General features: G+C 43.0%; 1 protein-coding gene and 1 long non-coding RNA gene across 14 annotated transcripts in view; one reads left to right on the top strand and one right to left on the bottom strand.

The window, feature by feature from the left end:
• The window catches only part of LOC139361275 (disco-interacting protein 2 homolog C-like), a 59,455-nt gene extending 37,186 nt beyond the window's left edge, over positions 1–22,269 (bottom strand). For all 12 annotated transcript variants that reach the window (XM_071089881.1, XM_071089880.1, XM_071089883.1 and 9 more), the window contains exons 1-3: positions 22,153–22,269; positions 7,738–7,947; positions 5,110–5,244 (exon numbers count right to left, since the gene is read on the bottom strand). In XM_071089881.1, the coding sequence (XP_070945982.1) occupies positions 5,110–5,244; positions 7,738–7,947; positions 22,153–22,174 (367 nt within the window). In that variant the 5' untranslated portion in view covers positions 22,175–22,269. The remainder of the gene's footprint in view (positions 1–5,109; positions 5,245–7,737; positions 7,948–22,152) is intronic.
• The window catches only part of LOC139361277 (uncharacterized), a 157,832-nt gene extending 135,366 nt beyond the window's left edge, over positions 1–22,466 (top strand). The window contains exons 3-5 of one of the 2 annotated variants that reach the window (XR_011618828.1): positions 7,210–19,358; positions 19,620–19,788; positions 22,069–22,466. This is a non-coding gene — a long non-coding RNA (uncharacterized lncRNA). Of the gene's footprint in view, positions 1–7,209; positions 19,789–22,068 lie in introns of both variants that reach the window. The other variant, XR_011618827.1, reaches the window with a different exon arrangement.
• The last annotated feature ends 5,052 nt before the right edge of the window (positions 22,467–27,518 follow it).

Raw genomic sequence — 27,518 nt, 5'->3', positions numbered from 1 at the left:
AGGCGGCCGTACATTTCTTGCGATATTGGGAGTCATATCCTCTCCCATCATGGATATTAAGAACAATATTACAATGGAGGTGTACCACCCACTGCCATATTGAGAGTAATATGCTCTCCCCTTCGGGATATTAGGAACAATATCGCAGGAGGTGTGTACAACCTCTGCGATATTGGGAGTAATATCATCCTCTCCCCCTGAATATAAGAAACAATATCACAGGAGGATGTACACCCCCTGTGATATTGGGAGTCATATCATTTTCTCTCCCTCTGGATATTTGGAACAATATCACAGTGGGTGTGTACACCCTCTGCGATTTTGCCACTAGTATCATCGTCTCCCTCCCAGGATATAGGGAACCATATCACAAGGAGGTGTACACCCCCTGCGATACTGGGAGTGATATCGTCCTCTCCCTCCCTGGATACTAGGAACAATATCACTAGGGAGTGTACACCTCCTGCAATATGGAGACTAATATCATCCTCTCGCCCCCTGGATATTAGGAACCATATCATAGGGGTGGTGTACACCCCCTGTAAAATCAGAAGAAATATCATCCTCTCCACCTTTGGATGTTAGGGACAATATCACGGGGGAGGTCTACGCCCCCTTCGATATTGGGAGTTGTATCATCCTCTCCCACCCAGGATATAAGGAACAAGACGACCGAAGGGAGGTACACCCACTGCCATAGTTTCAATAATGTCATCCTCTACCCCCTGGCTGTTAGGAATAACATCATAGTGGGGTGTACACTTTCTTCGATATTGGGAGTGATATCATCCCCTCCCCGCTGGATATCAGGAACAAGTCTATTAATTATTAATATTAATAAATATAAGAAAAATTAAGAGTAATCATCGACATTAATAATCACAATAAAGATAGTAAAATAGTTAAAAATGTTAACGAGTAGCATTAATAATCAGTAGTAATATCACTACTAATAAAATAATGATATCAGCAATTGTTACTTAAATCAATATTAAGTGATGCTGGTAATAAAATAACAATATTAGCAATTATTTTAAGCATGCATAATCATATATTTAAAATAATTATCCATAACAGTATCCTATTAATAGTATCATTGATAATTGTTAATATCGATCATGGATGTTTAATAATTAATCATATTACTCCTAATACCGCAGGGGGTGTACACCTACCTGTGATGTTGTTCTTAATATCCAGGGACAGAGAGCATGGGATGTTGTTCCTAATTATCAAGGAGGGGAGAGTGCAATATTACTCCCAATATGACAGGGTGTGTACATCCCCCCCAAGGCACTGTTCTTGCCATTCAAAACAAGAGAGGATGACATGACTCCAGATATCGAAGAAAGTGCAAACCCACGTGTGATATTCTTTCTAATATCCAGAAAGGAAGAAGAGGATAGTAATCCTCATATGGCAGGAGGGGTACACTCACTCTGATATTTTTCCAAATATGCCGGGGGAAAAGAGAATAATTGCATTCCCAATATCGCACCAAGGGTTGTACACCCCGTGTGAGATGGTCCTTCATAATGTTTCAAGGCGGGAGGGATGATATTATGACATATATGGCAGAAAGTGTACACTCCCCAGGGATATTGTTCCCATGATCCTGGAGGGAAGGGGATGATATTACTTTAAATATTACAGAAGGTGTACATGCCCCCAGTGATATTGTTTCTAATTTCCACGTGGGAGAGGAAGATATGACACCCAATAATGCAGGGAGTACAAACAGTCCTGGGATATTCTTCTTAACATTCAGGGAGGAAGAGGATATTACTCCCAATACAGACGGGTGTACACCCTCTGACGGTGTACACACTGAGGGTATACACCCATCTGTGAAAGAGTTCATAATTTCCAGAGAGGGAGATGATATTACTCACAATATCATAAACAGGCTGTGAGTCCACCAGGGCCCCTAATAGCCAGCGGGAGGAGAAGGGGTGGCTATTAGTCCCCACCTTGTGGGGGTGCCTCACCCCCCTGCGAGGTGACTCCTAATAGCCAGAGGGGGAGAGGGGGTGGCGATTAGTCCCCACCTCGCGAGGGGTGCCTCACCGCCCTGCGATGTGGCTCTTAATATTCGGGGGGGAGAGGGGGTGGCTATTAGTCCTCACATCGTGGGGGAGGTCCTAAAATAAAATATATGTTAACTATTTAAAGGTGTGAATTTTATTACATATAGAAAAATGTGCGTTTAGCGTACAAATGTGCACATTTATGTCAAATACATGAAAACACATAATCCAGGTGTTTCGGTTCATACCACTGTAGAGACTTTTCGGTTTCTTTTCATACAACTGCCCAACTGGGGCCCAGAGCCAACACCCACCAGCTGTGTCACTGCGTCTGTTGTTTTACTGTCACACACCGGCCCTACCCCACAAAAAAAAAAAAAAAAAAAGCCATGGCACTTAATAAAAAATTAATTTTACAACGTTATTAGAGATGACTTGTAGTCCTCTTTGAAGAGACTGCAGCATGTGAAGGATTTCAAATACAACTGTGTTCTGGGTCTCCTGATCTAAGGACCTATCCGCACTGGTGGCTTTAGCAGTGCTTCATGCAAACTTCCAGAAGGCATGTGTGTCATGTCTAAGAGCAAACTAGAGTTCACGCCTCAGCACTGTGTGCCTCTTCTTTCTTCCGTCCCACGGGCACCGTCTTCTCCCAGGGAGCTGGTGCTGTGCTCTGAGGCTCTGTCCCACCAGTCCCTGCCAAGTCCCTGGGGCCACTGTGGAGAACCAGCCTCCGTCTGTCAAAGTGTGTTGTGCAGAAAACAACTCATCCAAATCTGTTTAAAAACCACACATTTGCGACGCCTCTAGGCCTCAGAAGGTGGAGGCAGACAGGTAAAGGCAGCTGCCATGGGGGCTGAAGTTCAAGCCGGTCTGTCCGGCGACTGATGGGCACTGTCTGCAGTGAGCCACTGCACATTTAGCGAGGCTGTCTGGCCCCTCACCTCTGCCAAGCCTCCACCCGTCGAGTCTGGCCTGGATTCTCACACGCCTGCACAGCCTTCATCTGGTTCATAACTCAGCTCACAAAGGGCCCCATACAAAGGCCCCCGTACCGCGGCAAGGACGGCGGTGGTCACACCTGTGGTCATTTATCCTCTCTGCATCTAGCTCCTCTTCCTGAGGCAACAGCACCTCTGAAGTCACAGCCTGGCCTCCCAACTCTTCCCCGTCCCGGGCTTCTTGGCATGTTGCTCTGCTGCACACACCTCAGCAAATACTGCTGATTAGCCAGAATCACCCAGAAATCTCTTAACCTTGATTCTGACTGCTTTTATAATTTGTAATATTTGTACTTCTGGTGTGATTTGAGGAACAACAAATTTTAAAATTAGAGAAGATGTGGTTTTTATTCTCTCCTTTCTACTTGCAACCTTGAAAATTCAAGTAGCAGCAAGGGTTTGTTGAGAGTAACTTCCACCAAAGAGAACCTATTACAAATGTACTACAGAGTGTCAAATAACCACATAGATGTAAAATAGAGATGCAGACACAGATATAAAATCCAATGGTTAAACCAAACTGAGAAATGCTTGCCAGTTTGATAGGACTTCTGAAACTTGACAAAAATGTTGGCTAAGGGATACAAGATGTTACGAGATGAGTGAGATGCTTGGCCTAGAACCACAGGCTCTCTCCTCTTTACAGCAGAAAATCCATAAGGAAGTCAAATCTGAAAGAACCAGGTACCATTGAACGGCATCATCAGTCGTCCTTCCCATCCCTCGGCCAGCTGAGGTGAGTGCAGACAGTCGTTCACCAACATCCATCATCCATCCTCCAGGCCATGGCTACACTTTACTCCCAGGCTCCCTGTCATTATGTAGATTAGGTAAATCCTAGCCACTCTCACCTTAAGCCTACCCCTGCCAGCGTGGCAATCACCCAGTCCCAACCACAGCAAGGACAGCCGTGTCCGTGGGAACACAGAGCAGCGGTCTGAAAGGAACCTGGATCTCTGAATACCTCATGGAGCAGTCACCAGCCTGGAACATCCTCCCTGACGGCTTTGCAAGACAGAAAAACTCCTTGGTTCCTCACGCTACAATACTGCAGAGTCTCAGGTCACAGCATCCTTATCTACCCTCGTCAGGAACCGTTCAATGCTCATCAAGACATGAGAACAAAACTGCAGTGGCACAGTCACACTCGACGCAGACCACCTGCTGCTCACATTCATCGTATTAACACCAAAAAGCCACCGTGGTGGATATCCTGGATGTGGACACTCGGCGGCTTTTTGCTGGAGATGCGCTTTGTGCATTTATCGCACGACCATCTTGGCATCAGGAGCTGCAGCGCAGATGGCAGCTGTGCATGTCACAGGGAGTCTTATTCGCTGGAATCTCAGCCAGCTCCCAGCATCAGCTCCCACAGGGTCCTCTCCTCTGGGAGCACGTGCTTGGACGCCACAGTGTCCTGTGGATCCACAAAACCGCGCTGTCCTCCCTGGCCACTGTGCCTGTCCACTGTGCCTGTTGCGGCTCCGATAGTCCTCCGTGTCTACCTGTTGGGGCTCGGATAGGCCGCCTTGTCCGCCTGCGAGTCCCGTGCACTACAAGATTACGCCATTCCAAGGCTGCTCGATGAGGCTTCACACGGGGGCATTGTATTTCATTCACTGCTAGGTTCTACACTGACTTTTATGACCCCAGGGAAGGACTAAGACTTAAATAGAACAGCGGCTAGGTGATACAAACCGCCGCTGTAATCAGAACATACCAAGACCAGGCCACAGGAAGGAAGAAGCAGCCCTGGGCCGCAGCCTGTTACCAAGTCGCTGACATCTCTGTCCAACATGGATAAAAAGACCCTCTTTCCTCCGAAGTCTAAAGCAACATATCGGCCCATCTAACAGTAATTCTGTTGTACATTTAACTTCATCTTGCCCTTCTAAGTGACTGTTCACGGTCTTAACACCTGAACAAGAATTTCTCAGTTGCTGAACCACTGTTCGTTATTCAGCAGATAAAATGGCAGCAGATTGCACCCCAGGAAGAAACACACCCAGTCACGGGCACAGAACGGGACATCAGCACAAACCGTTTCCCAGAAAAAAACGCATCTCTGCTTTGGGACATACCATCCCCGGTCTCCATGAGCTCGGCGTTGCAGTACTTGGGCGCTGTCCGGGACCCCGTGGAACCCTGTGGTCGCTCCATCTGTATGGAGTGCTCTGAGGTGTACGTGGTTACGTCAGGAGGTGCAGAATGATTACCTGTAAAGAAGCACATCATGAGTGTTTCTGGTGGTTGTGGCGTTTGCTCTGCAGGTTGAGCAAGCCATAGCTCAGGAAGAGACGGGAGCGCAGACGCTCACCCTGGGGGTGCCGTGAGAAGCCAAAGCCGATCTCAGCCACGTCTGCCACAAACATCTGGCACAAAGGGGGACCCCAGCATAACTCATGTTGCCGAAAATGGAGTAGAGTTCGGTGAAACCTCAATTTCCTAACAGGAGCCACGTCAGCGGCATTTTAACTAGAATAACGTTAGACCGGCAATGGCAGGGCGCCAGGAAGCGTGTGTGTGTTCATGGAAGGGTCCCGTTTCCTGTCGGCCACCGTCCACACAGCCCAGGGCTTTACTCGCGCTTTGGAGCCCAGGGCCTGGAAATGGAAACCCAGCTCTGAAAACTTCTGGGGATTTGGGGATGTCCCTAAAGCTCTCCGTGCCTCAGTTTCTTCATCAAATGGGAACAGTAATGGCTATGACCATGTAGGATCGGGGCGGGGGGGTTGGCCAGTGTGACTATGTTGTGCCTGGACTCCTTAGAACACTCACGCACACATGATCACAGATGCTAAGTTCTCATTCACAGGCTTCTGATTATCTCAGAAGGTCAAATGCACATCTGACTTTTTACTTCTCTTCTTTTGCCACACAAAATATTTCTGCTCTTCAAGTTTCATTATTTTGTCACAGCTTTTCCAAAAAACTCCCAAACTTATAGAAAATTTCCAGATAGTCTAGGAGGATTATCTTTGTGCCCAATTAGAAATTACCGGAACGCGATCAGCCGAGAGTTACATTTGGGTCACACTGAGCCCTGACGTACATGAGTTAGGAGCCCCTCATAGTTTGGATAAATTAATTCTTTGTACTAAAACTTCCTCCAGTATTGAAAGGGTAAACCCACAAAGGGAGGCCCAAGTGCAGTGATCCATTTATTCAAAAATATGTGTTTTCCTTGGTAAGATTCTGTGCATTTTCTTAAAATTGAATAAAATCTGAGGATACAAATGCTTCCACCAAGTGGCAGAGGCGGTGTCTGGCCTCCCCGTTCACGTCTGGCAGAGCCTTGGCCACTATCCTGCAATCCAATATACACATGGAATTTTATTATGGAAAAATACGTAGCAGTCACACATTTCTGTTCAATGTTTAGCCTGCTGTGATTTCAGGTAGGGTTATTAATTCACATAAACGAGTGTACATGTTCCTGAAACTGTGTCAAACTGAAGTTTAACACTGCTTTGCATTTGAGTACTACTTTGCAAACTTTTAAAGAGTATTTCTGTTTTCTCCTTTATACTCACAACAGTTGAGAGAGAAAAATTATTGTTTTCAATTTTTTTTCCCTCACTCAAGCCTAAAGCAGGAGAAGGGACTTCAAGATCCCAGCAGCAGTAATTGGGAAAAGTGAGACAGACCCAGCTCTCCTGACAGCAAACTCCTGTTCCAGACAGAAAACAGTTGACGCTTTCAGTGTCAGTGAGCACCGAAGGGGCTGGGACCCAAGTCAATCCCAAACACCTCTGGGTGTGAAGGAGTCAGTGATCTAGAAGTGAACATTCTGGGGTTCTGGGGTGTCTGTCGGCTATCTGATCACACATGACGTCCACCTGCTTCCCACTGAGGGTTTTGCAGAGATCAGGCTTTCCTGTGGTAGCTGGTGCCGGGAGGGTCTGAGCCTGCGGCTCGTGCTCCGTCATCGGCGAAGTGGTACACAGTCATCTCCGGTTACTGCTTTAATAGAGACACACACCAAAACCTATTCAACCCAAGTCCCATACTTGATGGAAAACATTTTCTCCTGAACCATTCAAAGGCAGAGCGACGCGAGGCTCATCGTGGCTCCCCCACGTGTCGACTCTAGCTCTAGTAATTCTCACTTCACTCCTTTTCCACGGCATCTTCAAACGTTGTAGGGCAGTGATCCTAACTTTGCTCTTTTTCTAATACAGAGGATCTCCCTTGTCATAGAACCTACACAAGACAGTGCGCCACGCCCAAGAAATCTGAACACCTGTGGCAGACAGCAGCGTAAAGCGGCCGTGCTTAAAGCCCTCGTTTCCTTAAATGACTCCCGTGGTCAGGAGGAGCACACTTTAAAACCCTGTCCTGTTGACTGGGACTGTTAAGGTTTCACGCAGGAGCATAAGTGAGAAGAAAAGATAGAAGCGGATATGGCTGCAGGATTCCCCAGGAACACGAAAGGACTTATAAAACAGAAGGCCCCTGGAATTCGGATATGGCTGCGGGATTCCCCAGTAACAAGGCCCCTGGAATTCCAGCTGTGGGAGGAACCTGGGCATGAGAAAAGCAGTACAGCAGCTTCCAGAAACAATCCAACCAAAGCACCCCAGGGGCCAGAGGGGCTCTGCGCTCTTTCCACTAAGGGATTCCACAGCCAAGATACAAACAGAGGAAAACGTGCACACACAAAGGGGTTTAGACAACAGGCACAGAAAGACACTGTGAAGCGTGCTCACCCATGGGGGTCTGGGCCATGACATCCGCTAGCCTGTGGGCAGCTCTGCTGCCCCCGCTCTGCGTGGAGGACGAGGAGGTGGTGGACGTGGTGGAGCCGTGGATGGCCTGACTGATCCAGTGCTCCACTTTGATGCTGCCCTGGCTGGAGGTCGGGGCGCCCTGGGAGTCCACCTGCACTGAGCCTTCATCTTCTGAGCCATAAGAGGTATCTGTGTAAGAAGAAAGGCAATTTGCTATATGCTGCAGCAAAAACAGGCACTACAATCTCAGTCCCTCCAACACAGATTTACTTCACGCAAGTCTGAACAGTTGTTTAATGACTTTTTGCCGTAGACACTCTTGAGAATTTAAACCACTTTTCAGATAATGAACCATTTATTTTAGCATAATGAATTTTGCTTCCAAAGCACCTTATACAAACATGCTATAAGATGTTTGATACTGTCATCTCAAAGATGCACTGACACATTTCCTCTACACAGCAGTTTGGGAAGAAACCAAGTGTTTTCTTGTGTCAGTCAGAAAGTGAGAGGGCAAGGGGAGGCGGAGGGCCTGTGCAGCTCTCAGGAGTCTCAGTGTGACTATGTTTAGCCCCGAGATGGGGCTGAGATGCTCTTCTGGGCTCTGATTTATTTCTACGTTGGTGTGTGTGTTAGATACCCTTGCAGGTGATTTTTGCATCTGTGTGTTAGTTACCCATAGAGCTGATTTGTTTCTACATCGGTGTGTTAGATACCCATGCAGGTGATTTCTGCGTCTGTGTGTTAGTTACCCATACAACTGATTTCTTTCTATGTCAGTGTGTTAGATACCCATGCAGCTGATTTATTTCTACATCGGTGTGTTCGATACCCATGCAGCTCTCTAAGGATCAAGACGCTGATGATGGTAACAGGAGGGAAAGCAGAATGTGCCTCACATAGAGCGGCCCCTCCACCTCCCCGCTTTCCTCTGGGGCACACAACAAACCCTCATGTTACATTTTGCACTCAAATCTATTCACCTTTACACTATTCGTTTCTTATACATTGTCATTATTGATTTTTCTATCTGTACAAATTGGATATCTTGGATTATGAGAAAATACATCCCTTTTTTCACTATAATTCGCGAGAACATTTTTCATTTAATAACTTTTCATGCAGCACCAAGGTTTTTGGGAATAAATTGCTGCTGTATTTGTTAAACTTCAACGTAAGAATGACACTCAGAATCCTACCTACAAGTGAGTGATGGGAGGCGCTGGCTCAGGTGAGCAGCTCCAGATCATTGGGTGAGAGAAGGAGTCACAGCAAATAATCTTAAGACACTGGTTTGCTTCTTAAAAGACAGTAAGGGCAAACAATATTCACACTTATTACCACTGTCACATGACTTACGCTGTTTGGGAATTTTTTAAAAAGTTTACTTGTTAGACAAGCAATAATATTAGGAGCCTGAAAATTCTCTATCATCTTGCTTTTTTTTCTTTTGAGACAGAGTCTTGCTCTGTTGCCCAGGGTGGGGTGCAGTGGTGTCATCTCTGCTCACAGTAACCTGTCACTCCCCGGCTCAAGTGATTCTCTTGCCTCAGCCTCCCAAGTAGCTGAGATTATAGGCAAGTGCCACCATGCCTGGCTCATTCTTGTATTTTTAGCAGAAACGGGGTTTCACCATATTGGCCAGGCTGGTCTCGATCTCCTGACCTCGTGACCTCATGATCTGCCTGCCTTGGCCTCCCAAAGTGCTGGGATTACAGGCATGAGCCACTGCGCCTGGCCGACCCTGCCTTTTAAGAAAACTTACACAATTTATATAAAAGTAAAAGTAAAACTGACACAGCCTTGAGACTTTTGAGAAAGGTACACAACCAGGTGTCCATTTGGAGCACAACCATCTCCCCAGAACGTCTTCTCAAAACCCTTTCCAATCTTTCATTCCTCACTCCCACCTACCTTTTCCAAGAAACCTGCAGAATAATGTGATATAGACACTCGACAGAATAGCAGCAAACCAAGCAAGCAGCATATGAAATGGATGATACAGCATGACCAGTGGTGACTAGAATTACACACCATGGGGACAGGAAGTCAGGTTGATTTAACATTCAAAACTGAATTAATGTCATACGCGGTAAAGAATTACGGAGTAGAACCGCGTGTTAACCTTAGGAGACATAGAAAAGTACTGACAAATTCAAGAGAACGAAACTCAACAAACCATGAATAGAAGGCAATTTCCTCAACCTGTTAAAGTACATTCCTGAAAAGCCACAGCTAACATTGTATTTAATGGTAAACAATAGAATGCGTTTTCCCTAAGATGGAGAACAAGACAAAGATGTCCCCTCTTGCCACTTTTATTCAACATTATCTGGCAGGTTCTAGCTGGTGAAATAAATTAACAAGTTTAGTAATAAAGACATCCAGATTAGAAAGGAATAAAAGTGTCTTTATTCATAGATGACCTGACTTTGGCATGTAGAAAATGGCAAGAAGTACACCAAAAATTACTAAAACAAAGTTTGATGGGATCATAGGACACAAGATAAAGATATACATATACTAGCAATAAAAAACCTGAAAATAAAATTAAGAAAATCGTTCCATTCACAATAGCATCAAAAGCAGAAGACATTCAGCTGAACTTCTAACAAAAAGGTGCAAAATGTGTACAATGACAACTATAAAACATTACGGAGAGACATTAAAGATCCAAATAAATGGAAACTAAATAAATGGAGGCAGATTCATGATCGTGAATTCGAAAACGCAGCATTATCAAGACAATTCTTCCAAAACTGTTCCATTAATTCAAGGCACTGCCTAATAAAATCCCAGAAGGCTGTGTGTGAAATGGAAAGCTTATTCTCAATTTTATCTGGAAATACAAAGGACCTACAATAGCCAAAATAAATTTGAAAAAGGGAAACAATGTTGGAAGACTTCACTATCTGATTTCAAAACTTTACATAAAGTCATAGTTATTAAGGCAGTGGTATTCGCACAAAAATAGATGTATACATCAAAGGAACAGAATTAAACTCAGAAATAAAGCCTTATATTTATGATTAATTTATTTTTGACAAAGGTCTCAAGACAATTCAGTAAAAGAAAGGTAGTTTGTTTTTTCAACAAATGTTGCAGTGGCAACTGGGTACCCACACACCAAAAAGAAAAACCGTGGGGGAAAGAATCCCCCAAACCAAACGAAAACAAAAATCCGACTTAGATCTTTACTGCACACACAAAAATTAACTCCAAATGGATCACAGACCTAAATGAAAGAACAGTAAGACCATGACACTTCTAAAACTCCCAAAGACACAACCCATGAAAATTAGTGAAATGGACTTCATTAAAATAGAAAACTAGTAAGTTTTAAAAGATGATTATCTCCCTATAACTAATGTAACAAATTACCTTGATCTTAGTGGCTTACAACAAGACAAATCTATTATCCTATTGATGAAGAAGTCAGAAGTGTAAAATCTAAGTGTCAGCAGAACTACGTTCCTTCTGGAGGCTTCAAAGGAGAATCCATTTCTTTACCTTTCCCAACTTTTAGAGGCCACCTGTGTCCCTGACTCATGGCCCCTCTTCATCTTTAAAGTGCATCAATCCAGTCTCCAGTTCTTTTCTCTTTTAAGGACCTTCTTGATTACAGTGGGTCTACCTACTTAAACCAGGATAATGGTCCCATCTCAAGATCTTAAATTAATCAGCTGCAAAATGCCTTTTAACCACTTCAGACAACAGGTTCATAAGTTCTGGGGAATAGGACCTGGGTATCTTGGGGGAAAGGCTTTGTTCTGTCTGCTACATAGTAGTTTGTTCTTTCACTGAGAAACGTTACATCTGTAAAACTCTTATATTCAGATTGCATAAGGCACCTGTAACCCATAAGATGACAACCAACCCATTTACAACATGAGCAAAAAATCTGAACATTTTACCAATATATACAAATGGCTATGAATAGGAATTAGCACATTAAAAGCTAATAAGCACATTAAAAATGCTTAGCATCATTCATTGTTGCAAAGTAAATACACAATGATATACCATTCCACATCAATTAGAATGACAAAAATAAAAATAACAGTAACTATTGGTGGTGATGATGTGGAGAAACTGGGATGAGCATATGCTGCTGGTGGAAATGTGAAATGGTGCAGTTATTTTGTAAATAATTTGGCAGTTTTTAAAAAGCTAAACCTAAACTTACAATAAGACTCAATCATGCTACTTGGCATCCACTTAAGATAAAAGAAATTATATGCATACACAAAGATATGTACATTAATGTCAATGGCAGCTGAATATGGAAACAATGAATAACCAACTGGTAAATGAATAAACAGAATGTGTCATATCTATCAAATAGAATATAAATAAATAATAAGAAATAAACTACTGGTGCATGGTACAGCAAGGACTTCAAAACAGGTAAAGGAGGCATAGAGAAGTGTGTACATTGTATGATTTTATATCATAAAATTATAAGATCATAAAAAAACCAAAAACCATAAAATCAGAGTAAAATATTCTATGATTTTATATTCTAGAAAATTTAGAGTGCACTGTTATGATTTCTAGGGTTCTTTTCCGTAGAGCTAACCTTTCATCTGATATCCTTTGCAATCAGCCAAGTACATTCTTTAGCACGTTTATAGTGTAGTTCTGCTGATAACACATTCTCTCAGCTTTCATATTTGGGAATGTGTTGTTTCACCCCTGTTTATAAAGGAGATTTTCCCTGGATATGAGTTGACAGGCCTTTCTCCTGCTTTTAGTGCTTTAAAAAAATGTCTTTCCATGGTCTTCTGGTCTCCACTGTATCTTCACAGAAGTCACGCGTTTTTGAAATGCTTCTCTGGTATGTAACGTGTCTTTTCCTTCTGAGTCCTTTCAGGATCTCCTCTTAATCTTGGGATTTCAGTACTTTGGCTATCATGAACTCGGATGTGCTTCTTGTTATACTTGTTCTGCTTGGAGTTCACTGAACTTCTCGGGGCCGGACACAGGTGTTTGACATCAATCTGAGAAAATTTTGACTCCTGTTTTCAAAGGTTCTTGCTCTTCTCTCTCTTTTCCTTCTTGTATTACAAGTATATTGACGTATCACAGGAGCTTGAGGTTCTGTTGGCTTTCCTTTCATTTTGTTTCTCTGGGCTTCACTTTGGTTAATTCCTTTTCATCTCCCTTCGAGCCCACAGACTTCATCTTCCTTCTCCAACCTGTTAAGCCCATCAGCGCCATTTCATCTCAGTGTCATATTTTCCAGCTTCATAGTGATGTCTCATGTATACCCTATATATGCACAGCGTCTCCTATCATGGACATTGCCTACCAGACTGGTACATTTGTCACAACTGATACTTCTACAGTGAAACATCATTACCACTCCAACTCCATCATTCACATCAGGGTTCATTCTTGGTGTTGTACAATATATGGCTCTGGACAAATGCATAACATGTATCCACTATTACAGTATCATACAGAGATCACATGATACTAAAAACTCTCCTGCTCTGCCTATTCATCCCTGCCTCCCCCTGGCAACAACTGATCTTCTTACAGTCTCCATAGTCTTGCCTTTTCCAGGATGTTGTAAAGCTGGAATCATACAACAACCTTTTCAGATTGCTTCTTTCACTTAGCAATATGCCCTTTAAGTTTCCTCCGTGTCTTTTTATGGATAGCTCATTTATTTTCAGCCTCAAATAATATCCCATTGTCTGGATGTACCACAGCTCACTTATACATTCACCTACTGAGGGGCATTTTGGTTGCTTCCAAGTTTTGACATCTATGAATAAGGCTGCTCTAAATATCTACTTGCAGGCTTTTGTGTGTAGACATAAGTTTTCAACTGCTTTGAGCAAATGCCAAGGAGTGTAATTGCTTTATCATATGGTAAGAGTATAGTTTTGTAAGAAACCACCAATCTGTCTTCCTAAAGGCTGTTCTATTTTTATTAAGACCCGCCATGAATGAGAGAGAATTCCCACAGCTCCACATCTTCACAGGCTTTGGTGTTGATAGTGTTCTGGATTCTGGTGTAGTGATATCTTACTGTTGCTTTCATCTGCATTTCTCTATGACACGTGATGTGAAGCATCATCTCATACGTCGATTTGCCATCTCTATATCTTCTTAGATGAGGCATCTGTTAGTCTTTGACCCATTAATGTGATGAATTACGTTAATTGGCTTTTCAATGTTAAACCGGCTTTGGATACGTGAAATTCCATGTGGTTTTAGTGCACAATTTTTGCTAGATTTGCTAATATTTTATTGAAGATTACTGCATCTATGTTCATGAGAGATGTTCTGTAGTTTTCTTGTAATATTTTGTTATTAAAATGGTATTTGATATTAAAATGATGCTGGCTCTATAGAATGAGTTAAGAAGTATTCCTCAGCTTCTATGTTCTGAAAGAGATTGTAGATAATTGGTATAATTTCTTCTTAGATATTTGGTAGAATTCACCAGTGAACCCATCTGGGCCTGGCACTTCCTGTTTTGAAAGGTTATTAACCACTGATTCAATTTAACAGATACAGGCCCATACAGATCGTTTCTTCCTGTTCAAATTTTGGCAAATTCTGTCTTTAAAGAAATTGGTTCATTTCATCCACGTTATCAAATTTGTGGCCATAGAGTTATTCATAATTTTTATTATCCTTTTAATGTCCATGGGATCTGTAGTTATGTCCCTTATTTCATTTCTGATATTGGTAATTTATCTGCTGTATTTCTTTTTCTTGTTAGAGGCTTACAGATTTTCTCTCAAAGAACCAGCTTTTGGTTTCATTGATTTTTCTCTACTGATATTCTGTTTTCAATGTATTGATTTCTGCTCTTTCATTATTTGTCTCCTGCTTAGAATTTAATTGGATGTTCTTTTTCTAGTTTTCGAAGGTGGAAGCTGATTGATTTTAGATCTTATTTTTAACGTATGCATTTAAATCTATAAATTTCCCTATAAACATTACTGTCACTGCAGCTCACAAATTTTAACAAGTTTTCATTTTCATTTACTTCAAAAATTCAAAGAAATCTTCAGGTTTCTTCCTTGAACAATGTATTATGTATAAGTGTACTGTTTAATATCCTAATATATTTTCCAGTCGTCCATTATTGATTTCTACTTTACTGTGGTTGAGAACATACTTGTTTGATTCCTATTCTTTTAAATGTGTTAAGGTGTGTTTAATGGACCACAACATGGTATGTCTTGGTGAATGTTGTGTATTCTGCTGCTGTTGGAGGAAATAGTCTATAAACTTCAGTTACATACAGTTGACTGAGGATGCCGATTTCAATTTTGTCCTTACTGCTTTTCTGGCTACTGAATTGGTCCATTTCTGATAAAGGGGTGTTAACGTCTCCAACTATAATAGTGGGTTAATTATTTCTCCTTGAAGTTTATCAGTTTTTACTTTGGAATTCTGATACTTTGTTAGCAAAAGTACATTTAAGGATTGTTACATCTTCTTGGAGTATTGACCTCTTTATTACGTAATAGTCATCTCTGCTAACTTTCCTTGATGTAAAGTCGACTCTGTCTAAAATTAATATCACCACTTCCATTTTTCAAAATGAGTGTTGGCCGGGCACGGTGGCTCATGCCTGTAATCCCAGCACTTTAGAAGGGCAAGGCAGAATGATCACCTGAGGTCAGGAGTTCAAGACCAGCCTGGCCAACACGGTGAAATCCCATCTGTACAAAAATAGAAAAAATAAATAAATTACCCAGGCATGACGACAAATGCCTGTAATCCCAGCTACTCGGGAGGCTGAGGGAGAATCACTTGAACCTGGAAGGCAGAGGTTGCAGTGAGATATCAGGCCATTGCACACCAAAAAATTAGTGTTAACATTTATATCTTTTGCCATCCCTTTACTGTTGATCTATATGTATGTCTTTATATCTAAAGTGGATTTCTTATAGATAATATATAGTTCGGTGCATTTGGACTGACATTGAAAGTAATAATATACAGTTGAATTAACATCTACCATATTTGTTACTATTTTCTATTTGTTGCCCTTGTTCTTTGTTTTTGTCTTTCACTTTTTTTTCCTTGTGGTCTTTATTGAGCATATTCTATGATTTATTTTCTTTCCTTTCTTAGCATATCAGTTACTTTTTTTTTTTTTTTTTAAGTGGCTGCCTTGGAATTTGCAATATAAATTTACAAGTAACCCAAGTCCACTTTCAAATGACACTACACTGGTTTCTTGATAATGCAAGCACACTATAATAACAAAATAACCCTAATTCCTAATTGCTCTCTCCCATCCCTTGGGTATCACTGCTCTCATTCATTTCACTTATATTTAAGTGTGTGTATATGACATATACATAAGCATATAATACAGTATATTTACCGTCGCTATTATGAATGAACTGTTAAGTTAGATCTGTTAAGAAAAATGAAAGATTTTCTTCTACCTTCACTATTTCTTCTTTAATGCTTTTTGTTTTTCTATTTATTTTTTTAAACAGACAAGGTCTTTCTCTGTTGCCCAGGCTGGAGTGGAGCAGCATCATTATAGCTCACCGCAGCCTTGAACGGGATCCTGGGCTCAAGAAGTGACCCGTCTCAGCCTCTCAAAGTAGCTGGCACTATAGGTGTTGGCCACCACGTTTGGCTTTTTTTTTAATGAGACAGAGTCTCACAACGTTGCCCAGGCTGGTCTCAACTAAGCGGCCTCCAGCTCTACTCCCATCTTTGCCTCCCAGAGTGTTAGGATGACAGCTGTGAGCCCTGTAAACAGACTGTGCTCTTCCTTTCTTTGTGCACAGCTGAGTTACTGACCTCTACTATTTTCTCTAGAGAACTTTGAACATTTTTTGCAAGGCAGGTCTACCGGCAACAAATTTTTCAATTTTTGTAGGAGAAGGTCTTTTCTTTTTCTTCACTTTTGAAAGATAATTTCACAGAGTATAGACTTCTAGGTTAATGGAATTTTTTTCCTCTCAATAGTTTAAATACTTCACTCCACTTCTTGCTTTCATGGTTTTTGAGGGGAAGTTGAAAATAATTCTTATCTTTGATCCTCCATAGGGAAGGAGATTACTCTGGTTTCTTTGCTTTTTAATCTTTGATTCACCATAGTTTCAATATTTTATGCCCAAATAGAGTTTATTTTTGTTTTGTTTTTGTCGTCATCGTTTTTACATTTATCCTTCTTGGTGTTTCTTGAGCTTCCTGGATCTATGGTTTGGTGTCTGGCATTAATCTGAGGAAATTCAGCTATTACTGTTACAAATATTTCTTCTGTTCCTCTTTCTTCCCCCTTGTATTACCGTTATGCATATTTTATGCCTCTGTGGAAGTCCCATAGTGCTTGGATACTCCGTTCTTTTTTGCTTTTCAGCTCTGGAGGTTGGAGTTGGGTATTTCCCTTTCTCCCAGGTCAGAAGGCTCTGATAAAATCCCACCAGGTTAGTCTCCACTTAACTAGCTTCTCAGGAAGGTGGACCTAGTGAAGAGTGCACTTGCATATTGAAAAATGATTCCTATTCTCTTTCCCCTGTAGTAAGTATGAGGGGATTTTTCTCTGATGTTTACTTCGAGAACCTGATTGAGCTTCTGATGATACAACTCACAAAAGCATGAGACCCATATGCACAGGCCTCCTGGAGGTTTTAACTCTCAGACGTGGCCACACCTCACCACAGCAATTTGTCAATTCCAGTTCAGGGTTTCCAATCCCAGCGTGGGTTCCTTGGAGCATTGTGCTCCAGTGTATGGTGATTCATCTGCTTTACCTGTCCAGCCAATCTGGGGACAGTGGCTTGCCGGTGACCTCACGTCTCTTGCAGGTTTAAGAAGAGCTGCTGATTTTTCAGTTTGCTCAGCTTTTTACCTGTGAGGAGGGAGTGACAATTCTCAAGATTATCGTGTACAGAACCTGAAATTCCCCAACTGCATTATAGTGAAAAGTGTCTTCCCTTCCTCTGGCTCAAGAATTAAAATATTTTCATTCTCTGACACGTTGTACTCTGATTCCCTAAATATTTATAATTGCAGATTTAAAAACTCAGTTTTCTGCTGTATCAGACATGTAGACTGGCACTTTCCAACAGAATTATGAGAGTCCTGTTATAGAACTTGAAACCTTCCTTGTAGCCTCATATAAATATATAAACAGGTATAATTAATTTTACTGGTATATTTTTAACTCAAAATGCTCATGCTATACTTGCAATAAGAAATACAAATAGGCCGGATGCGGTGGCTCAAGTCTGTAATCCCAGCACTTTGGGAGGCCGAGGCGGGTGGATCACGAGATCGGGAGATCGAGACCATCCTGGCTAACACGGTGAAACCCCGTGCCTACTAAAAATACAAAAAATTAGCCAGGCGTGGCAGCGGGCAGCAACTTGGGAGGCTGAGGCAGGAGAATGGCATGAACCCGGGAGGCGGAGATTGCAGTGAGCCGAGATCACACCACTGCACTCTAGCCTGGGCAACAGAGCTAGACTCCGTCTCAAATTAAAAAAAAAAACAAATACAATATTTTCTATTTTTTATATTAACTGGCATGTCTTTCACGCAGCAAATCCAGTTCAGACCAGGCACACGTCATGTGCTCAGCCGCCGCATGTGGTGAGTGACAGAGACCATCCTGCATGTGTGTGCACTTTTTACTGCCTTTTTCTTGACCACAGATTCTACCCCCCGTTTCTCTGTGTATGCGGTGATTATTTGCTGAATATTACACATTGTGGGTAACTTGTTGAGCACACTCAGGATCCCTAACCTCCCTCTGAAGCTTTCCAGCTCTTGTTTTAGCAGTTAGCACAGGCACGGCTGGGTCATCGTGACATGGGCAGGCTTGGTTGGATTCGCTGTTGGTGTGAATCTGTGGAGAGCTCCCATCCTGCACCCACTTGGGTCTCCCCCTCCTGGACGTGGTAAGATGGCCATGCTCCGCCCACACCTGAGCTCTCTCTGATCTCCCCCTCCCGGACATGGTAGGACGGCCATGCTCCGCCACACCTGAGCTCTCTCTGATCTCCCCCTCCCGGACATGGTAGGATGGCCATGCTCCGCCACACCTGAGCTCTCTCTGATCTCCCCCCCTCCTGGACGTGGTAGGGTGGCCATGCTCCGCCACACCTGAGCTCTCTCCGAGCTCCGCCTTCTGGATGTGGTAGGATGGCCATACTCCGCCCACACCTGAACTCTCGGCACCACGGTCTGCAGGTGTTCTCCAGAGGGCAAGTGTACTGTGGGTGCATCTCATTCATTCTCCTGCCCTCGCCCTCAGGTTCTGGCTGGTACAGCTGTGGTCACAGACTAAAAACAGCCACCTCATTCGTTTTGTGCAGTTTTACAGTTGTTTAGGGCAGATGGGTGATTTGGGTCCCTGTTCTCTCATCATGGCTAGAAGTAGTTTTGGCAAATTATTCTTTTATCTTTACATTCGGAAACTAAAGGAAAGTTTCACCCATAGAATACTAGCGTTGCGACAATCCTAATGAGAGTTTCTCCAGAAACTAGGATCCAGGTCAGCAGCCAGTCATTTCATAGAAGATAAACTTCAAGAACATTCTCTGAAGGGCAATGAAACTGAGTAAGATCTAACCACTGTTACCAACAACCAAGAAAAATAGGTAAGAAAATGCAGCTAAGATTTGGATCAAGTAAGTACGGTAATAAACATGCAAACTATCGCTAAGCACAAATAGGCTGGGAGTAAAAAATTTTTATGACATTGACATTTACGATTTTACAAAACTGCCCCATATGATATATCAAGAGGACTCCTGATGAAAATTTACAAAGGATGCTTTATGGCTGATATAAAACTGTTGGTCAAATCCAAATATTTCACAAAAATAACATTTCAAATAATATTCTTTTATATTTTGCAGACATCTGTACAAGGAGGTTATTCATCACACATGACCCAGTAACATTTGTCAGCGGTTGGATTCAATACGAGAAATAAGCAAATAACCGTAACCGCACTGTTTCTTCCATTTCAAAGTCTTTTCTCTTATACAAAGTGGTCAAGAAAAATGCCCGTTGCCTTACATACTGGTTAGTGCCAAAAATTTGGTTTAAAATATTTCAACCCTTGAAATGTTTTACGTCCATGTTGTTAGTTACACAAAGAACACATACAAATACAATTATTTTGCCATAAGTTTTGGCAAATTATAACCATTAACTAAACAAACAGGAGTAAGCATGTTATTTTTGAGATAGGGTCTTGCTCTGTTGCCCAGGCTGGAGTGCAGTGGCACGATCATGGCTCACTGCACCCTGATCCTCCCACTCCAGCCTCCCGAGCAGCTGGGACCACAGGCACACACCACCATTCCTGGCTGATTTCTGTATGTTTTGCAGGGATGGGCTTTGGAATGTTGCCCAGGCTAGTCTCAAATGTTGGGAACTCAAGCAATCTGCCTGCCTTGGCTTCCCAAACTGCTGAGGTTAGAGGCATGAGCCACCATGCCTGGCCTAATCATTTTTAAAGAGTCTGCATTTATTATCGTTATTTTTTTCTAATTGAGATGGGGGTCTTGCTCTGTTGCCCCGGCTGGAGTGCAGTGGTGCCATCTCAGCTGACAGCAACCTCTGCCTCCCGGGCTCAAGTGATTCTCCCACCTCAGCCTCCCAAGTAGCTGGGACTACAGGTGCACACCACCAGGCTCAGCTAATTTTTTGTACTTTTGGTGAAGACAAGATGTACAAAAGGCATTTCTGTACATTTTGCCATGTTGTCCAGGCTGACCTTGAACCCTTGGGCTCAAGCCATACACCTGCCCTGGGTTCCCAAATTACTGCAGTTATAGGCATGAGCTATCGTGCCCAGTCCTTCATTATGTGCTGTGGCTTAATATTAAAATAAGGAAAGGGAGGAGCCCAAAGGAGCACGTTGGCAGAAAGGGCTCCCTTGTCAACAACTTGCTAGCATGGCATTCACTCCCTTGCCTGGCTGGCACTGCGTTCTTTCGATGAAGAACACGTTATGTGTCAATGAGAAACAGAAACGACATAGGAACACCCTGTCTCTACAAACACTTAAAAATTAGCTGGGTGTGGTGGCGAGCACCTGTGGTCCCAGCTGCTTGAGGTTGAAGTGGGAGGACCGCGTGAGCCCAGGTGGTCACAGCTGCAGTGAGCCAAGAGCTGCCATCATGATGCTGAATTCCAACCTTGGTGACAGAGCAAGACCTTGTCTCAAAACAAAAAGCAACGAAAACCCAAAATGATGCACTCTAAGTTCTGTCCTTTAAATTCCAGTACCTTCATTTGTAAAGGTATGTAAAGGTGAAACTCAGGAGCTGCCTGTAGTAATGTGGACGTACGCTTGACCTCAGCTCTGATCTGAAGCACGTCCTTCTGTCTCACTGCTTGCCAAGACTAAGCTAAATTTCAGAAGTAAAAATACTCCCGAAAATGTTGTACATTTTCAACTATTCGTATTGTACCTTAAGTTTCTTTGGTATTGGAGCAAAAATACTGGGTCATTTAAAGTGATATGTAGCTTCAACGTGGGATGTAAGGTGATTCAGGTCCTTTGAGAAGACAAGCTTGCAACAACGGCATGAATAATGTTGGAATCAAAATCACAGAAACTAAACACCAAATAGCATAGGTTCAATCCGTGTCTCTAACAAGTATCTGGATAACTAAACTTTCTGCTTTACTTGGGTGTGAAGATCATGAAATGTAGTTTATAATTATTTGGGCAGAGAAAAGAGAGAATTGGGGTAGTTATGTAAAATTCAAGATTAAAGAAAAGCAGTATTATATAGCAGAAATATAAATTGGCTATTACCTTCAGTAATTTAGATCAGGGGTTGGCAGGTCCCTGCACCAAATCTGGTCCGTTGTTCTTGTAAATAAAGTTTTATTGGTAGACAGTCATACGCACTTGCTGTCACCCATGGCTGAGGGCAGAGTTGAGTGGTTGTGAGAGACCTTATGGCCTGCAGGAACTAAAATACTAGCTGGCACCTTGCAGGCAAAGTTTATGACCTGATTCGGGTAGCTGCCTAAACTGTCCAATTCGCTTGTTCTAAAACAATCCAATAATGTAGCACACTTATCTGAAGATTTGAGAATATGCATGCAACAGCCTAATCAGAAGAAAAGTCCAATTCCACCCATAGGGTTACAAACTCTTCCCTTTTCCCTACAAGGAATTAAATGAATAAAACTGTGTGAGATTTTACTGGTATGTATCATATGTATCAATCTTGATGAAAAGTTAAAAATGTGTATTTATACAGATACATAGTGTTACTTTTCATGCACTGTTTTCGGACTTCTGGTTCACAAAATCTGCATTTCTGCACCATGATTTTGAAGGCAAAAACCCAACTTCTGGGCTAGCGGTCAATTCTGAGGCGCCCAGCATGTTCAGGAGGCAGCGTCGGGGAGCGTGTCCCTTACCTGGAGGGGTGTAGGCGTCCATGGAGGTCTACACGACCAGGGACCTGCGTTTGGAAGGCATAGGCACCGCCATCTTCTGCTCTTTGTGTCTGGCCAGAGCCGCCTGGACAGCTTCCGTGTGGACGTCTGAAATGGAGAGAGCTCAGTCACTCAGTTCTCAGCTTAGGTCCCAGAGGCCAAGCTGCACCCTCCTCTCTGTCCCCGCAGCACGGTTCATCCACCTTCTGAAACTCACCAACAGATGGGTGGGTGAGGAAAGAAAATCAGTGTTTACAGTTCCATAAAGACATTAAAATTTATTCACAGACTTTTAATTATTCATTTTATTACTGTAGAATCCATATCCGCAAGCAAACACTGGGTGTAAACTGCACTGAGATTTTTCTTTTTAGGGTGAATGCACCTTGATCTTTGGAGATTCTTTGTAGGTCACACGTTTGAGCCTCCAAATCCTTTCACTGTACCGTTGAGAGGCGTGTGCACGCCTCGCACCCCAACTCACACAGCCACGGTCGCAGCTCAGCTCAACACCGGCCATGGGCCAGGACTGTGTTGGCTATGGTTATGGTTTGGCTGTGTCCCCACCCAAATCTCAACTTGAATTCTACATCCCAGAATCCCCATGTGTCGTGGGAGGGACTTAGGGAGAGGTAACTGAATCACTGGGTCCCGTCTTTCCTGTGCTATTCTCGTGATAGTGAATAAGTCTCATGAGATCTGATGGCTTATCGGGGTTTCCGCTTTTGCTTCTACCTCGTTTTCTCTTGCTGCTGACATGTAAGAAGTGCCTTTCGCCTCCCACCATGATTCTGAGGCCTCCCCAGCCATGCGGAACCGCAACGCCAACTAAATCTTTTTCTTCCCAGTTTCGGGTATGTCTTTATCAGCAGCATGGAAATGGACTAAAACAACCATTAAGACATTTTGTGGCTATTAACCCATTACATTAATTCCACACATTCACTGAATGCCTTCTCTGTAAGTCCTTACGGGTTGGGGTCGCAGTGGTGATAAGGCAGACAGTCTCATGGCATCTCACGCAGGCCACTTCTTAAGGGATGAGACAAGTGATAGATGGGCTAGAGAATTAAAGCAGAGACAGATGCAGCAGCAACTCCAAACTGTGAAGCCAGGGAAGAACCCTCTTAACACAGAATCGGAACAACAGGAATGAAACATACCGGCTGTCAAGACGAGAATCTTCGAGACACAGGCAAAAATCCGCTCAAAGGCCCTAAACTGTCAGTGAGAACGGTGTTAGCAGAATAAAACCACCACCACCAAAAATGGCCAGCGTGAGTGAAGACGAGTTGGGGCAGTTTTCTCTGAAGCTGCGAGAATGATCCCACTGAAAGAGAATCAGACGTGGCTTTCTGGCTTAAAACCCCCAAGCTGCCACCTGAGACAGGACCCAGACCCTCAGCATCACGCCCACAAGCAGCTCATCGCACTGCTTGGTCTTGTCAGCCTTTGTGCACACTTCTCTCCCTAACTAGATAAAGAGCCTGGTCATCTGGCCACTATTTCTAATTCCCAGGTCAAAAACCATTATGTGACTGACTTGGCTCATGGCCGAAAACTGAAGGGATCAATGAGGTGACAGTCCACTCACTTCCACAAATCGCTTTTTGTTTTGCATATTCTCCGTTTTAAACTTTTTGGATGTAATTTCAAAGACACAGAAAATCTGCAAGACCAGCGTAGTGAATTTCCACATAACTTACCAGGCTCAACTTAGGCCCAACTGCTCCTATCTTACATCACTGCTTTCCCCCCTCCCCCATGAATTTTCTAAGTCAAATGAAAATAAATATCAGATACTATATCCTTCCATACCTAAATGTTTCAATGTATTTCCTAAACACAAGGATATGCTCTCACATTCACTTTCCTCAAGATCCGGAAATTTAACTGTCATATACAAAGTTCACTTTCAAATGCTGTCAACTGTCTCCATAATTTTCTTACTTTGTCTTCTTCTACGATCCAATCCAGGATGATGAATTGATTTGTCATGTGATTTTTACCCGTCCAGCATCCAAGTTTCTCAGGTTTTGTGTTTCCTGAAATTGGAAATGTTAAAGAATACAGGTCAGTTATTTCACAGCTTGTCCTTTATTTTGGTATCTTCCGGACTAGACTCAGGAGTATGCATTTTAGCAGGGACACCGCAGAAGTCTGTCTTACGTGACAATGTTAACATCGGCAACTCAGTGAAGGTGGTGCTTAAGTGCCTCCAAAGCAAAGATGCTACTTCTCGCGTTGAAATTAAGATTTGGGAGGAGACACCCTGACACTATGTGCATATTCTGTTTTCCATGAATTCTCCACTACTAGTTTTAGCATCCACTGATTTCCTGTCATTCCTTCTAAATCATTAGATCTTCCATATTCACTGAAAAATAATTTTATCTTTCAGCATTCATTTACATATGTCCATATATACTCACGGAGTCTGGCTTCGTGGGTTATGATTCATAGTTACAATGGTTTGTTCTGTTGCTCAACTGGTCCCAGATTTGACACCGGATTCCCCAGCCCTTAGACCAGGGCTCCTTCTAGTGAAGAACGGAGTTTGGAAGCTAAGAGTGGGCACCGGGTGCTGCTGGGCATTGCCGGCAAGTAGAACACACACACGCATGTACACGCATGTGCACCCACACCCATCCACAGGCACTTCTATCCCTGTCTACATCTGTCGGGAGCCACCAGCTGATACTTGTACCTCCTGCTGCAACCTAATCCCACGTGATCCATTCCAGGCTTTGGCCTTTTCTTATTTCTACCTCTTACCAAGAAAGAAACCTGGCACCTGCAGCACTCAATATATTCACTGATTTATTAAGCTTATTTGCTTAAGTCTGGAGATACAGAAATGCTTTCAGAATTGCTATCTAATACCACGGTGAAAAATCTATCGAGTTCAGTGCTCATTTGTAATTATTTTTTCATTGTTTTTTTGGAAGGTAGGGAGTACAAAGTATACACAGTGAAATGTTCAGATCTTGAGTACACTTGGCGCATTTCGATAAATGGAAATCTATTACCCTAATCAAATCTTTTGCATCAAAGTTCCCACAAGTCCCCTCCCAGTCAATCCCAGCCCTCAAGAGACAGCCACTGTTCATTCTCGAGGAGTGTTCTTGGCGCTCTTCCGTCACCCGAGACTCGCATAGATTCTCCGTTGTCACATGGACTCCACGGCGTGGTGTTCACTCTCTGCTCAGTTCAAGGCTCCTGGAACTCATCCCCGTTGTCTGTTTTGGTTTCAGCATTTTGTACGTTTTTCCTGCTGGGAACTAGGACAATGTATGAATATATCAGAATTTGCTCATGTTTCTCCAGATGAGAGAGATTTATGTTGTTTCCAGTTCTTGGCTATGACAATTTACTCTGGAGATAATGTGCATTCTTTTACAAGGACACACATTTTCTGCTCTCCTTGGTGAACGTCTACAGCATACCTGCTGGGCCATATGGTAAGTGTACACATTTTAAAGAAACTGCCACATTTGCTGAAGTGGCTGTGCCATTTTAAGTCTCCATCAGTCTGAGATCCAGTCTGTCATATCTTCACCAGCACCTGCTACTGTCCTCCCTTCTCCACTCTTGTGAAGGGGAACCTCGCGGGTTTAAGTTGTACTTACCCAATGACTCCCTGGTGAGCACCTCTCATGGGCCACTGGGCATCTGTATACATCTGTTGCGAAGAGTCCATCTTGCATGCTTGCAAAATTCACACCATTTCTGGTTGTTTGTACATTTCCTAAAATGTTCTAAATAAGGCCCTGTGTCTTCTGTACATCAAGCATCTCCCCCTGCTTCCAAGTCTTTATGCCTTTTAGTTCTCCTAACTAACTTCACGGACGAGGGCCCCAGTGTGCACCATGCGAACCTGAAGCACGGAGAATGGCCATGCTCCCGACACCCCTGACTGTGGGCAGAGCTCCCCGGCTGCCACCACCGAGGAGGGGGGTCAGCTCTTGTTTTTCAGGAGTGGCCTTTATCAAACGGAGAAAGTTCCCTTCTGTTCCTGATGTGATAGGAAATTCGTATAAGGACTATTAAATTTCAACAGATGTTTTCCAGTGTCTACCGGGAGGATAAAATGGGTTTTCTGCTTTATTTTTTGTTAATATGGTGAATTACATTGATTTTTGAATGATGAGCCAAATGTGCAATGCAAAACTACAGATCATGAGAACAAACTCTAAGTGTTCATGGTATTCTTATCCCTTTTACATATTTCTGGGTTTGATTTAGTAAGAATTTGTTCAAAGCTTTGGCATCTGTATGTCAACAAGAGTGAAAGGCGTGAGATTTTGCCTCACATGCAAACTAACAAAGGGGGCCAGCACCACCCCAATGCACTGAAAGAGCCAGGACATTTCCAGGCCAGAAACAAAGGGCTTGTCACACACAGTGGGGCAGCAGGACCCACTCACCCCTGTCGATATTCAGGATCACACAGTGGGGCAGCAGGACCCACTCGCCCCGGTCAATACTCAGCAACGTCCTGTATCCCTGTACAACGACAAGATGTTATTTAGGCAAAACAAAATTAACGATCATGTCAAGAACTGCTTACATTTTTCTCTTCTGAGAAAATTTGTTTTTAGCAACCATGGCTCTCAAGGCACTCACTTGCACATTATACATAATACTGCTTGTGGCCAAAGTCATGGTACCTTCCTATTCTTATTTACCAAGAGTTCTGAAAGGTGAGTATTTTAAAGAGAAAAGAGGTATGTGGCTTACCCCAGGCTAAGGAGTGAGTTAGCTGGACAATTCTTGTGAAATATGTGCTTTTTCTAATTAGAAAATCTGAGAACAAGGTATCAGTGTGAGTCTGTTATCTCCATGAAGGAGTGAAATGGATGCTGGGAAATTGAAGGAGCTTCAGAACGGGAATCTCACAACCTCAAATGGGGAGACCAGCAATTGGGAAAGCAGTCACTCTGATTCATGGAGTTTTCGGAGATTCACGTCCACTCCGTCCTGCATTTGAGCGACTTTTCTTCTTGTGATGTGGACCCGATAGAAGAGAGGTCCCACGTAGACATTCGGCATTTGTGAGGGTCTGGCACCGTGACTCACTTCTACAGATTTAACATGTTTGTGTATAAATTACAATGGCTCAACTCTATAAAAACTGATAGCAGTTATGGATCAATTCCCTCATTTCTCACTTGGGCCACACTTCCTGTTTCTGCAAGAACATATCGCTTGGCTAGAAGGCACGATGTTGACATTGAAAGGAAAAAGGACCTTGTATAAAAATGATGTAGAGAATTCTTCTCAAAGGCCACTGGGACACACACTGTGTTGGTGACCAGCTGTCTACCGGCGCGGCAGCGAGAGAGACA

Source organism: Macaca nemestrina, unplaced genomic scaffold (assembly GCF_043159975.1).
Source record: "Macaca nemestrina isolate mMacNem1 unplaced genomic scaffold, mMacNem.hap1 Scaffold_127, whole genome shotgun sequence".
Lineage (NCBI taxonomy): Eukaryota > Metazoa > Chordata > Mammalia > Primates > Cercopithecidae > Macaca > Macaca nemestrina.
Note: the sequence above shows the minus strand (reverse complement) of the source record. Positions and strands in the feature narration are given on the sequence as shown.